The following is a 14,927-nucleotide window of genomic DNA, read 5'->3' on the forward strand; positions in this document are numbered from 1 at the left end:
CTGAAAGCTAGGTGGTGCTAAAAAGGTGCGCATTCGTATTCCAGTCGTGAGAAGCAAGTTCCGTGCAGTGCCTAACACGTCTGGTGCCTCGTGTAGCGGCACAGAACACTAAAGCGTAGTTCACAGTATACTGTCAGACAGCGCGTTGCACATTATACCGAGAGAGACTGTTCATGTTGTGTCCGTGGGCAATGGAAACGTCGCAATTGAGAAAGAAAAGAGGGAGTTAGAGTGTCAGTAGCACCTTTCGCACTGTTGCGTGTCCACACTTTTGCTGGGCTTTGTTTAAAATCAGCATCATTTTCACGATGGAAATTCACCACACACTCGCCAAAGGTATGATAAGAGGCTGCTACCGTCGCCCGATGCAGGCCTTTTCTGATTGAGATGAACCGTTTGAACGTTCTAGTTCCTCAAACTCTGGATACGTGTTTACAATAACCCCGTCTGGAAAGTGAGCATGGCTGTGTACCGACTCCAATGAAACCACAGTGCAGCTTGAAACAGGGTAAGAAGTCCAATGTATAGGTTCTGCTGATGACGGAGTCGCTTATGCATGTTTTTGTTCCGACCATGGGCAGTCGTTTGACGAGCGCGCCTTATCCACCTGTTTTTGTCGCGACTTTGCCCAAGTTTCTCTAAAACCTGAAAGGAGCCCGAAATTTGCCTTTCGTCATTATCTTTGTTTAAAGGCCAAGTTCAACAAAAATTTTCGCCCCGTAAAAGGACGTTTTCGTGTACTATGACAACAGATGGTGCTAAAAACAAGAGATGGCATTTGCAATAGAAGTGAGTGCGTCAAGAATCTCTAAAAAATCGCTTTCGAACCGAAGCTCGAAAAAAGGGTCGCCATTACCAAGTGTCGGAAATGAAGTAAAAACGAACCACTCGGCCTCATCGCGGCTGAGGAATTTCGGGGGTTCACTGCTTCCCGTAGAAACCGCAGCGAACGGGTATGCGTTCCAAGTGTGTACTGTGAGCGACGCGAACGCCGATCGCAAGGATTTGCAGCACTGCGAACAAACGCACGCGAGCGGGGACCACCTTTTGTTTAAGGGCGTCTGCTTTCGTCGCTCTTTCACCGAGGATACACGGAGCTGCTAGTGCAGCTATTGCGAAAACCCTCTTTTTCTGCCGAAATCGGGAGAGGCGATATGGACTTTAATTCATTTCGACCAAACCAGGCAAGGACCCCACCAGGACACCACGTGGAAGGAAGGAGATCGTCATATGCCGCGCAACGTTTGGCGTTTGCCGTACTTCGGGAACACACTCGGCGTGAGCATTCATATGCGGCGTGCGCGTTCATGCCCACAATGTCTTCATAGCGTTTCGGCAAGATAATCACGCCTAAAATTTCTGAACACTTTTCCACAGTGGCACAGTAGTACTTCCAAGTCACATTTTAGCCACCAGCCTCTCCATCCACGGCGTCCGCAATTCGTTCATTCCCAGCAGCAAGGTAGGTCGCGGTGACTTGTACCTATGCCACAACTCTCTCCTTAGCGCGCAAATTCAAATCGTTCAATGTGAACGATGGCGCGAAATGGCCCATTCTGTGCAATCCTGGTCACTTTTGGACAAGTAGCGCCTTCCATTACGTTGCAAAAGAACTCTACTTCAGTTTCGAATTGGGTTTTGAATGTGATAGCATTGGAAGTCTCATTCACGAGAAAAGCGTCCGTCCGTCTATGTCACGAAAAAGCAGATGGTCCAGCTGCTATGGGGGGCAGATGGCAATCTGCCTACCGGCTTGTGGGCGACCTGTCCACAATGGCAGGTGGTAATGAAATTAATTCAAATAAATTCAATGCAGTTGCCACCTGCCCACCGCGGCACTGCGCATCGGCTCATTGCTCGAGAGATAGCCTTCATATGCAAAAATATAAAAATCTATGCAAAAATAAGCCTTACGGAAGCTCGGGACAAGCAACCTGCGTCTCTCAAGCCCTGTGTTTCAAGCAGCCACCTGCCGAGGCAGTGGCGCATTGTTCAACCGCTTCACCTCCGCTGCGCCAGTAGTGGTATGAGGACGCCCTGCGACCTGTGAGTGTATGGAAGAGGAGTACTAGCGCGGGAGGGATCTGCAATGTTTTCGCATTGTACGCTTAGATTAGGTTAAGCGTCGTCCAAGTTTTTTCGCCAGCCATATGAAAGAGTATTTGTAAACTTCCCTTGAAGCCTGTCAACGCGGGGGGATCGCGGCGTGCATGGCGTCCGAGGTGCGTCCTCGTTGTTGGTGACCTCGAGGAAATGGCGCGTACCCACAGCGACACTGCTCAGCAATAGGCGTGTTCTCGCTATTCCGCAGCAGCAGCAACACTTGACTTTGCAGATGCAAGCTACAGCTTTGTGTGAAAAGACGACGTCCATTCGTCTGATTTTAGTTAGGACAGAGATGACTGCTGCACTCAGCCTGAACTATCGACAGGTGCACGTCTGCGATTTTTGATCTCGCATTTGCTAAAGAGACTCGCTGCTTTCCGAGCCTACGTAAAGGTACGTAAAGGCTTGACATAACGGCTCTTAAAACGTTCATTCTGGATAATTTATTCTCTCATTTTGTGACTGAATAAGTTATATTTTGCTCATTTTTTTATTTTGCCAATCAAAGTTTTTTTTTGTTCCTAAGCGTTACATACCCTGTTGTCGTCTACATGTGAATAAAAAGAGTTCGTTTAGCTACACTATAAAGTGCTGCAATACAGCAAGATTTTTAAATTTGTGAATGAATAAATTTTTTTACTCATGCTACCCCGAAACTACCTGTTTACCCAGGTAAGGAAAGGGTTAAACGCTTATAGCAACAGTACTGGTTTTCTACAATGTTCTGCATCGTCCCGTTTAGTCTTATGAAGTACGCAACACATTAAGGGGCATTCTAGCCACAGTAGAGTTTCGTTGCAGTTGGCCTTAGCGTCTTCTAGTCAGAACATAACGTAGCGCATGAAGAATATCAAGGTGCATTGAAATAAAGTATATCGAGTGTTAAACAGCAAAAAAATCCTTCAGCGCAGAAGTTGCAGTGCAAATGAACTAATTAATTTAGAGCTATGTGCCAGAAGACCGGTAAGATCTCAGAAGTATTTAAAACGTTCATTATCAAACATTTTTATTGCCAGTGCCTTCGAACAGCCCCACTCAGAATTTTATGTGGAAAGCGGCCGGACTCTTTGATTAAGCGCAGGCTTGTTGCGCACTTTGGGCAAGAGGAGGTCGGCTTACGATTGCACCTTGCCAGCCGAGCTCGCTCTTTGCTTCGTTCACGAAAGCGTCACGACGCCTTTTTTTTTCTTGCTCCAGAGGAAGATGTGCAACCGTGGAGATTACGCCTGCGAAGTTTAGGCTTCGCTTTTGTGGCGTACAGTTGGCATTTCACGAATTCTCGACAAATTGTTAGGGTGCAGCGCTGAAGGGGGATAGCTGGAGGATGTTTGTAGTGGAAAACTTCATACACAGCCAGAAAGACCAAGTGACACCATAACACTCATCATTGAGCGCAAGTGTGTGGTCCCCTGTTGCCATTTTTTTCTTTCTTTTTTTTTGCGTTGAGCGAACTTGTTCGAATGAAGCTTCCTCGCTCTAGACACCTAATTGTCTATTTAATTTAAATTGGCGGGCAAAGCGTCGTCCTCCAACAAACAAAACAGAAACAGCAAGAAAAGTGATTGCACACTGCACCCATAGCGCGAGTAGTCACGTCGATTACAGCCTGGTAAGTGAACTGCTGCTAGTAATACGATCCAACAAAGTAATCAGATGAAGCGAAGTGGAATCCAGATCCTCATTTTACAAATATTCCGGCATTCATCGCCAGAGAGACCGACTGAAGAAGAGGATAAACTTTATTTGTCTCACCAATTCCAGTGCTCGTAATAATCCCGCTACACATGAAGGCACACTGAAATAATTAGAAGTGCCGCATAAAGGCGGCATGGCTCAATTTATTTGCAGGTACGTTGCGTCGAATGAGCAGTCCGACGCCCAAGCAGCTACAGATTCCTCGGTTAAAGGAAGGATCCCATGACAGGATTCGTGAGCACGTCACAGATGACCAGCAGGTACGCGACCAGCGCCGTCCCGCCGAAAACGAAGAGCAGAGTGGACGGCCATATCGCCGTCCCGAACATCTTTGCCTGCAAGGAATTCATGTTGTGATCACACTGCGGGAAATGTAGGTCGGAACGCGCTGAATGAAACCTGTAAGTGTTTTCTCTCCTGCTAAGAAGGCAAGGCTTGCCTGCTCTGCGCGAGAAGGTCGTTAGCGTCCGGAAAGCTGTGTATCGGCTGCATATTATCGTTGAGGTCTCAGTTACAGCACGAGCATTCTGAACCTTTAACAAACGTATTAGTAAGCTAGAAGGGCGTGGAAGATTAAAAAAAAGTAACACTCATTATTCTGCGACATGACTTCGTGCTTCCAGTTTGTCCATATTCCTGCAGCACTCTACGCAACCGGTAATGCAGGAACCACAAGCACACAGACAGCTAAAGATAGGAGCGCTGTGCTTGTGTAGCTTTAGTTCTCTCTTGCTTGCGGAACTACGCATCCCTGAGCACTGTTCTCAGGAATGGAACAGGGCCGCGAATGACTGATGTGGCCGGATGCTGTACTGAAAATTGTCATTTGGTGAAAAGCGCTCCCGGCTTTGACTGCCCACTCAGCTCGAGGCCACTGTAAGACTCATAATTCTCAGCTTTGCACAGTTTCGGAATAGATCGTCGTATTCTTTCTATCGTTCTGTGAACTGTTAGGTGTCAGGGCCTTCTTCTGAAGCATCCGTGTTGTAATGGAATTATCCTTCTATAAATCAGGCTCACAGCTCTCACAGTGAACATGTCGACACGAGAAACATGACAGTATTACCTAGAAGTGAGAAAAAGATCGCAAAAGACAGGTCTCGGCGAAAAAACAAAAAAAAAACAAAAAAAAAACATGCTCATGCTCCTCCTATTGTTTAGTGATAGGATAGCTACGATGGATGCGAAATGCTGTAACGACACTTAACACAGTCGCAGTGGTCCTTTCTGCGCAACAGTTTTGCAGTTTAATGTCAATTTCTCTAGTAGGACCCAGCATGGCAGGCATGTCACTGCTGCGTTTATAGAGACCGCATTTTGTGGCAATCCTTTTCGCGATTCTCTCGTTTGCCTCTTTGCCATTGGTCAGTTCCGCTTTTAATGCCGGAGACTGATATTATTTTCTTAGCTGTCAGTCATAACGTCACAATTAACAACAACCACTGGGTGAAGGACGAGACCATGAATCGAGAAAAGAGTCGCTTCAAAATACGACTTCAGCTGCCAGAAGCATGGAAACGATGGGGAGCCCAATAGCCGGACTGTATAATTTGTTGGTTTTATGTTGTTTTGCTTATTCATTCGCAGTCGTACTCACCCTGAGTTTCATGTTCCCAACGAAGAGAACGAAAGAATCGAGATCAAAGTCTTGCACGTCCTGGTAGCCAAAGACTCTGGACTCAATGCTGATCTTTGAGATTTTCAACCCCACAGCCGTCACGCGGGATGCCTGCGGAAGAAACAGGAGTGGCGTGGCAATATCCTGGCCGGACTAGAGCCACCATGGCAGGACTCGAGCGGAGGTGAAGCACGCGTCGCCGCCGTCGCGTGCTTCACCGCCGCTCGAGTTCGGCCGTGCCTCTGCATGCAATATTCGTGCTTCCTTTGAGGCAGTATTTTCTCGCCAGACGCGCAGGAAACTACCTCTCGCAGTTAGTGTTGTTCAATATATATATATTGATTTTCATAATTCATCGATTAGATTAGCCCAAAATAATCTATTATTTATTTATTTATTTATTTATTTATTTATTTATTTATTTATTCAAATACCTCACGGGCTCCGACTGGAGTATTATGTGAGGGGGGTTACATAACTGGGGTGGGAAAAAGAAGCAAGTAGAACATGGTTATTTTAACATCGTTATACAAAGAACAAGCAACCAACCAGAAAATAGAACTAAATTGAAAAACTAAATTGAAAAACGCACTACAGAACACACTTCACAAGAAAAGGGTACTTATTTTTTCTTTGAAAATAACATGATCTGAGATGTGAACAATGTTGTCAGGAAGACTATTCCAATAAATGATTGCACGGGGCAGGGCTGATGAGTTGAATGCCGTGGTCCTTCCCGAAAGGCGCTTAAAACTGAGGTGATTATGCAATCGGTGAGATGTGCGGGCCGGTTTTGTAAGGGGTAGTGTGAAGGAATGATGGCTGTAAACAATTTTATGGAAGAGACAGATAAGTGCTATTGTTCTGCGAGATTCTAAGGATGGAAGGGATAACGAAGCCTTAATGTTAGTTATACTGGAATGTCGGCAATAGTTGCGAGAAATGAAGCGAGCGGCACGATTTTGTACGCGCTCTAGGGAATTAATTAGGTACTGTTGGTGAGGTGACCAAATGGAAGATACGTATTCAATTTGTGGGCGGACGAATGTCTGATATGCGAGCTGGCGTGTGGAAGAAGGCGCACCTCTGAGGTTACGCTTTAAATAACCTAATGTACGGCTAGCTTTGGCAGCGAAATACTACCCTGTGAGCTGCCGGATATTTGTTTTTGCTTGATATGAAATTATTAACGGAAACAAACTGACACCTATGTGAGAGATAGCGTTTCAATAAAGTCGGCGGAAGCCCATGGATTCGATAGTGGTCTAATTTTTCGGAAATTACGTTAGGTGGATAAAGTCAAATGCCTGAATGAACTCTACAAATATGCCTACGACGAAATGTTTTATCTCGAAATTGTGCAAAATATACTCATTTTGGTGCAACAGTGCTAGTTCTGTAAAACTGCGTTGTGCGAGAGTTTCGGATGTCAGGGAAGCACTGAGGATTTCCACTGCTCCTGTTCTCTTAGCGCCTGATACAGCGACCTGCTTTGAGGCTACCCTACACTTGATTCTTGTCCGTGTGCGAAATCTTTGGACCTTGGTCACTGGACCCAAAGCTATGTGACTTTTGCCACAGTTCTTGAGACCTACAGCCCTAAGAGACCACTCGTAGTTTGTGGGCTGGGTGTGCATGCACCCTTTGGGTGCTCGCGCTATCTTTTCCCTGCTATCTCTCTTGTTTGTTTCTTTTCGTCCCTTTTCTCTTTGCTCATGTGTAGGCTAACAAAGCGGACCTGAGCCCAGTTCAGTTAATCTCCCTGCTTCATCAGCACCGTACAGAATACGGGGCTTCTTCGCACCGCCATTGTGTCGAAAATACCACATACCTGATACAAGGGAGCGAACATGGCAAAAATCCAGACAACTGGGTAAGCTGCCCTGTAGGCCAGCACTACTGGTGTCTTGTCGTTGTTGAGGAGAAACAAGAAGAGACCTGTACGGGAAAAAAAAAGCGGTATGAAAGGAGGCTGAATGACATCACAATCTAGGCGTGCCTGCATGAATTAAGCTGGAACGTACCTATTAGTGCGTGAAGAGAGAAGTTGATGATGAAGAGAGCAGTAACCTTTCCAAGATTACGGTTTAGGTGGCTGATGTAGTCATTACTTGCCAAGAGCTCCTGCAAAGTTGTTGACAGGAAAAAAGATTACTCTACGGTTGCCAAGCATGACCTTCTCTGAAACATACGCGCTGAAGGCGGCTCCAAAGTTTGATTTTATGCATGTGCGATAACAGCGAAAAGGCAGCGTATTAAAGGAAGCGACAAGGAAATGCTGGCGGAGAGGAGGCGGCGGAAGAGAGATCCCACTAACGTGCATGCCCTCGCGGATGGTGATGCGCTTCTCCCGCAGCCGCAGGGCCACGCCACGCAGGTAGATGATGATCATCTCGCACTGCGTGCAGTAGTTGAGCAGCACAGCCATCTCCACCACGGTCATCGCCAGTTGACCCAGGATTCGCAGCGTTATCAGCACAATCATCTTCCATCTGCGGTGGATGCAAAATGGGAGCCGTTGAACTCATCACCTACCCTATCCGAATTCAAACTACCGACCCGCTTGCGATCATAGATGGAAAAAGAGTCCTCTTTTTGCCCATCGTGGTGCAAGTTATAACCGGTTACGTTCACGTCCTGAACGGTCACGTTCGAGTCATCAATATGGGTACTTCTTAATATGGGTACTTCTATGCATCACTTTAATTTTCTTCCTAAACCTTATTTATTTTTAAGTAATGCAGGGTACACTAGTCAACGAAAAGCATTCCTACTCACTCTACTAAGGCAGAAAAGGCTCTTTCCACCAGTTGCTCTTCTGTTTCCACGGCTGAATTGTACAGCACTTGCACCGCTACCTGCATAAGCGTCCAGACAATCCCCGCCAGCAGATACCTCCTGAAAACATAACCAAACAGAACAGAAATGCTCAACAACGGCGGCTAATTGGTTAACTACGTTTAGAACGTGGAAGTGCTCAAAAGACAAGGATAGATACTGCGTGCATCTCTTTCTATTTCCTTGTCTTTTTAAGCACTTTCACGATCTAAACAAAAATACTCCCAGCAAACTGAGCTACTCCATTCGACGGCAGTTATTGTCGTTGCAACAGTGGCGCGGCACAGTCTATTGTTACCTCGGCATCCTCTTTTGTTTCGCACAACACCAAATACCTCGCATGCTGTTTTACACTCATCACCGCACAGTCTGTTCGTCATTCTTCAAACGGAGTACTCCGAAACTAGACTATATGGAGTCCTTCAAGTTACTGAAATCACGTCGTGTTTCGACGTCTTTGCAGTCTGCCGTCATGCAAACATGACCGCGCTAAGGAACTCAACCTGCGACTGAGGGCCAAATAACAGGACACTTTAAATGACATAATAAAGCTTCACCACTACATTCTTTTTGTACACGCAGTGTTGGTAGCAGCGCTACGAAGATTAACCATACCTTGTAATAGTTATGATGATACGTTCCGTGAAGTACGCTGAAGACTGCAGGAAAACCTGAAAATATTCAGAAAATAAGTTTCAGTCCGAAGATACCAAACTGATTTTCCATCAAGAGTATTTTTTTACTCGTTAATAAAAGCCGAAGCCTTGAAACAGTTATATTTTGTATATTATCATTTCGCATAGTTGCCTTTAGAATTTTCAGTAGCCTAATGGAGCCTGAGTTAATTTATTTCTTCTGGACGTACACTTTGCCAGAACACAATGCAGTCGGAGGACAACAACCACCGTACATCTTGTGCGAAACGAGAAATAACCATGAAGGGGTCCAAATTTTGCGCCAGAAAAAAAAAAAATAGCTGTGTTATATGTGAGTGTTGCAATGTACCCACAGTGTGGTCACGACAAAGCGAGCTCTGAACGGTCACGTTCGAGTCACCAATATGGGTACTTCTCTCTCTCAGCGAGCATTACAAGGTTCAGAAAGTGGACGCTCAGGTGAAAACCAGGCTAGCACTTCACGATACTTTTTAGGCCTTATTAGAGTCCACCTAAAACATGGTTCGCAGTAATTTTAGCAACAGCAGCTAAGCAAGAATTAAGCTGAGCACTTGAGCAAATATTTCAGAGAAAACGCTGCAAATTTCCCATTAACATAACTTTACTTTGCATGAGGTGGCTGGTGACGTTCCCAGCTTCATTGCAGTAGGTATCTATGAGTGCAGTAAACGTCACACCCACGCGTAGTAACACACCGTAACATTGCCTTATCAGCAACCAAACGCAGGGAGCAGCAAAAAAAAGCGATAAAAGGCATGCGGAAGTCAGACATTTCGTTTCCAGCACCCTGGCAGTGGCCTCTGCGGCGGCGTGCCTTATCGCGACCTAGATAGAAAACTCGGTAAGCGCAAACAGCGTCCGCCGTCAAGGCTGCGTCACTTGCCAACAAGGGGCGCATTCCTCCGCTCCTTGAACTTAGAACAGTGCGCGCATTGTCCTTCGCCATGGCGCCAGCATTGCTGCCATCTGCTCAGCAGTGAGCCCTAGCTCTTTGTTTGGATGTATGGTCTGCTTTTAGTAGCTTTTTGCCCCTAGCACGCCGGCTGTTCCGGCTTTTTTAGTTTATTCGCGGAATGCCCAGAGTAGCTATGTAGCCTACTTCGTGAGCCTTTCCTGAACATGCGCACCAGAACTGGGCAGAACAGGACCTTCCCAAGCATGGCCAGCGGCGTAGCGGTGAAGAAAGGTCATCGTTTGGATGCTGAAGGCGAAAGTGCTTCAAGAAAGCTAAATTTTCATAGCTCATCGCACTGGTGGTGAAGTCCGTTTATCCTTAAATTTGTCGAAGCACCATTTTTCTTCAACCATCGCGTGTTGCTTTCTTTCTGCCAAGGAAATGTCAGGTGTTAGAATGTCAAATATTTTCGTACTTCATTCACTCTCTATAGTTCTCACTGCATAATGGCTATCCCAGCACAATTAGCCAGGAGCATACTTTGCTTTGTTTTTGTTGCGAAAGCAACACTACGCGAGTCTCTGAGCCATTTCGCGGAGCTGGCGAAAGGCCATACTGCGCATGCGCCAGGAGCAGTGACGCCACACGCCGCACAGCTGGCGCGCCGCTGCCGCCGCCGCTGCGCGGGTGACTCAGAGGTACCGCCGCCGCGCTCGCCAGTTACGCATGCGCAGAAGCGGCGCATAGCTAGCGTGCCGGGGACGCCGCCGCTGCCGCGCGCTCTCCATCGCCTCTCTCTCCTCGTTGCTTTCGCAATCCTCCAGGTTTAACCAGAGCTAAACCAGTGCCTTTTTTTTTTCGTTTTAAGTATATACAAGCTGTAAAGCTTGATAATAAATTGCACACGTCTTGTGTGCCCGCTACACGCAAGGAAAGTGCATGGGCTTGGCTCGGATGCCAAACGTAGCTCGGGATTTTGATTGTCCTACACCTGGTGCACTAAGTGCGTGTAATTGGTGCTCTCGTGCTCCGCTGAGGGAAAAGCTTTATGAATTTTTGTTTTAGTGACTAAAACAAAATTCAACGCATTTTGTGACAGCTAGGTAGTTTTGCGCATTTTGGCAAGACACGTGTCTTAACAAAAAGTTCAACGTTTCGCTTTCAAAAGCTGCGATCCAGTTCAAATGCAGCGATGGACGCCTCTTTTGTCAATGAGTGAGGCACCACTAAGGTTAGATCCGATAATCAAACGAATCCTTCTTCCGCCGTAGTCTGAGCATGAGCAGTCGTGTTCATATGAGCAAGCCGGCGCTCGGTGAGAGTTTGAGCGCAGTGTTTGCTCAGAACTAGGTGTTGCATGCAATCCTCCACGAACACGAGAACTATAATCACGGCCCCTCGATACTTAAACACTAGTCACAAAGCTTCTGCCTTCCGCTATGGGAGAGCTTTGTACGGCGATTACAATGACCGCGCCGTGGTGACTGGGTTGGTCAGCATCATTGAAACATGGCACTGGGAATACTTCAGCGAGCACGAACTTCTTGCTATCTGGCAGAGCACGCGCAAATGCATCAGGAAAGAGCAAACGCATGTCGAAATTTTTTTCAGGGCGTAAAAAAAAACGTCTTTATCTCAATGCCCTAGATAACTTTATTCCATTGTTCAATATTTTATAACTATTTTCTGCATGGCACTCCTAGCAAAGCAACCCTAGCTCGTAAACAAAAGTTTTGCCGTGGAGAGACCTAGCAGGTGGGTAGTGTTGTACCCAAATAAACGCCGGCGCCTCTTGAAGTGGCCGGTTCTGTACAGGCCCTTCTAATAGGAAAGGGAACAAAATATGAGCATGCCGTTAATGATAAAAACCATAAACTTCGTCTTTTTGGTGCGAACTGGATGCTCCCTTCCATATGAGAAGGGCCTGTACCTTTGTGAAACTCAAGTTTGGTGACCATTAAAAAAAAAAGAAAGGCTATCAAAGGGTCCGGATATAATGCACACCTTTTGTCAGTATGCGCAGGTCACATACATTATGACCAGAGTTTCTTCGAGGCGCGCTGTTGGTCGCCTGCAGCCCACACTGACGTGCCGAAGCCCTAAAAACGAAGATTCGTGCTCACTGCTCGCATCCCGCAAGCACCACTACATCTCCTAGCGCGCTTTGAAAACATTTATGAGCATTAGCGCTTCAGAAACAACTATGAACGCGCGTGATGCAGCCGACGTACTACTCTTGATAAAAAAAAAGTCCACCTACTCTTCCAGCACAGCGGGGCTAGGCTACAACATGTCTAGACTACGTTGTCTGCTTGCCCGCGAACTGAGTGACGTGTGCTCAAAAGCGTCGTCATCGGTGCACAGCTTTGCTGCCGGTTTTTACAAATCACACCACGGGGAAAACGGAGGGAGATAACTAATACCCAAGCACGCATCGGGCGCCAGAAACCCTCCCGTGACCACTATAAATTGCCACGTGGATCGGCGTCGCGCCTTAGCAGAGGGTGTCACACCTTTGGCAGCCTGTTAACTCGGGAATTAAAAAATATAGGACAAAACGAATGGTTTCTTCAGATAGAGGATGAAAAAAATGAACCTAGAAGCCACGTTTAATGACTGTAGAGTAATTAATTACAGTCAAAAATGTCAAAACTGCATCGAAATAACGCAGACGTCGATATAGCCACAAAAACAATGTGACGTCCCATCCAACAAAAGTCGTCACGGTATAGTGAAAATTATCACAGAATGGTCGGAAAAACGCCGGATTTGTGTCAAATTACAATTAAAAATGTGTAATTAAGCGTAATTAACACTTCACATCCACGAAAGATGTATAAGTTGGGTATTATATAGCCACGAAAATGGTGTGACGTTACGTCCACCGGAAGTCATCACGGCATAGTGTCCTCGGCTTTCGCCTCTCAACACTTTAGTTGCCAGTGTCCTCGCAATTTTTCTGGGTCATGCTGAGAACGACGTAACTATCGAGGCTGTGTTGGCACCGATTAGGCATCGCCTGCGCGCCAGCGACCGTAACCGGCCCAGGACGAGTGAAACGAGCAGCGGCGCACCTTCTCCATGATGGCGTACAGTTCCTCGTCGACCCCGATGAGGCGGAACATGTAGGAGCCGTAGAGGAAGGCCATCACCTGCAGCACGCTGGGCAGGATGTACAGGGTGAGCCGGTGGTGGCAGAGAGGCAGGTCGCCGAACTCTGGCCCCTCGTACTTCTGAGTCTGCCAGGCGGGCGTGCAAAGAAGTCGTTTTTTCGGTGCGTTAGAGGAATGCAGTTGGTCTGTTTCGTCTTATGTGGCCTCTCCTCTGAGACAATCAAGGCACTCGCGAATGGGATGAAATTATATCTTAGCTCCTTTTCTGTTTTGGTGCTCTACACGTTGCATTTTCGCTTCGCCTTATGCAACCAACTTTTAGCCGGATGGTAAAGGAGCACGTGAGCAGTTGTTCATTGTTTACAAAATAGTGCGGACACTAAGTCCTATCAGGGTGTGGGTACAAGTTAGCGAAATCACAAATAAACAACACTGCAAAAAAAGCACGAACATCACTTGTTGGTGGGGCCTTACAGGGCAGTGATTAGTTATCTCATTCTAATTAGTTATTGTGCGTGGAAAAACAAAGTTGTGTCTGTTTTAGCGAATATAGAGGTTAAATAACTAGGGTGGAAACGTCGTGTTTGTCTAGCGGATAACGGCGTTATGTATAACGAGGGGTACGGACCGGGTTTGTTCTCTAATAAGAGAAGGTATTTCTATCCTGAGATTTTTCTTCGAAGTTCAAGTCGTTCAATCTTGCTAATTGCCATTAAAAGTAGTAGGGGATTCAGTCTTTGCGCATTATTACAGCTCTTCTGTGTATTCTATTCAGATTTTCTGTATTACATTTAGTACAGGGTTCCCGCACTGTGCAGGCATATTCGAGCTTAGCTTGGATTATAAAAGAATTGCAAAGTAGCTTAATGTTAGGAGGGCCATTTTTGAATGTATCTTAAGAAGCACAAGTCGGTTTTTCGCAAACTGACAAGTAAAAAGAAAACCGGTTCAGTTTAGCTCATCTGTTTCTAAATGCGCAAAAATTGTTGAGATATGACAATTTAAAACAACCAAGTGTCATTTGCGTTGTTGACGCAAAAAAAGACCGAGTCATATTGTCGGCGTTTTTAGGTTCGTTTTCACGATTAGTGACCCTGAGGAATTTAGGACGACAGAGCGTAGCCTCCTTAACGCGCCAGTTTTCAGCTATATACATGGTGTAGCCCCTTCTGCCAAGAAGGGCTTGCTCAGTCTGACGGGAGAAAGTGACGAGGGAAAGGGATACCTCACAAGCTTCGCGTGGCGCCGTTCACGTAGGCGTTCGGAACGTCGCGAAGGCTGGACGGCTTTTTTTATCTCGCTTTTGTCTCTCACTATCATCGAAAGTGTTGACTAGCGGACATCGAACTCCGCGACCATTGTATGAAAATACGCCGGTGGTCGAACATTTACTTAATCTTCATTTTTTTTAGTTGCGTATCAAGGGCGAGCTCCTAATGTGTTCACTTCTTGGCTGACTCCACTGCTTAGTGATAACAGCCGACCAGTAAGTTCTAGTTCATGGTCGCTAGCTAAGTGGAGTGGATCGTCCAAAACTGTGTACAATATTTCAGACATGGACGTTGCGCGAAACACACACACACAAGACAGGTTACGGGACGAGTCCCGTAACCTGTCTTGTGTGTGTGTTTCGCGCAACTGCCATGTCTGAAGTATTGAACCAACTAGCCCGACAACATGTTCTACTTAATTATAGTGTACAATATGATTAGATAATGGACTTTTCGGTTTTCATTTTTTAAGTTCGGCGGACTCTTTTTTTTTTTTCAGAATGTGGGTACCGAGGCGGTGCCGTGGCTGGTCACGTGGTTGATCACGTGGCGCGGACCAGCTGCCGCGGCACGCCGGCGAAACCGAGTGGGGAAGGAGTGGAGAACGGGATAGGGGGAGAGGGTGAATCTACGTCCAGGGAAGAAGCTGAAGGAACGCCCAGCGAAACAGAGCGGCTAAAGACTGACTTTGCAATTCAACTGAGCGAGTTCCAC

The 14,927-nt window shown here is 46.5% G+C and overlaps 1 protein-coding gene across 2 annotated transcripts in view; it reads right to left on the bottom strand.

Moving 5' to 3' along the window:
* Nucleotides 1–3,827: 3,827 nt before the first annotated feature.
* The window catches only part of LOC149350307 (uncharacterized), an 83,822-nt gene continuing 72,722 nt past the window's right edge, over nucleotides 3,828–14,927 (bottom strand). For both annotated transcript variants that reach the window (XM_089579314.1, XM_089579313.1), the window contains 8 exons: nucleotides 12,904–13,068; nucleotides 8,873–8,928; nucleotides 8,198–8,317; nucleotides 7,737–7,911; nucleotides 7,444–7,543; nucleotides 7,251–7,357; nucleotides 5,399–5,530; nucleotides 3,828–4,136 (listed from right to left, as the gene is read on the bottom strand). In XM_089579314.1, the coding sequence (XP_089435440.1) occupies nucleotides 4,008–4,136; nucleotides 5,399–5,530; nucleotides 7,251–7,357; nucleotides 7,444–7,543; nucleotides 7,737–7,911; nucleotides 8,198–8,317; nucleotides 8,873–8,928; nucleotides 12,904–13,068 (984 nt within the window). In that variant the 3' untranslated portion in view covers nucleotides 3,828–4,007. The remainder of the gene's footprint in view (nucleotides 4,137–5,398; nucleotides 5,531–7,250; nucleotides 7,358–7,443; nucleotides 7,544–7,736; nucleotides 7,912–8,197; nucleotides 8,318–8,872; nucleotides 8,929–12,903; nucleotides 13,069–14,927) is intronic.

The sequence above is a fragment of the Amblyomma mixtum genome, chromosome 3, assembly GCF_055824585.1.
Source record: "Amblyomma mixtum isolate Tamu chromosome 3, ASM5582458v1, whole genome shotgun sequence".
NCBI lineage: Eukaryota > Metazoa > Arthropoda > Arachnida > Ixodida > Ixodidae > Amblyomma > Amblyomma mixtum.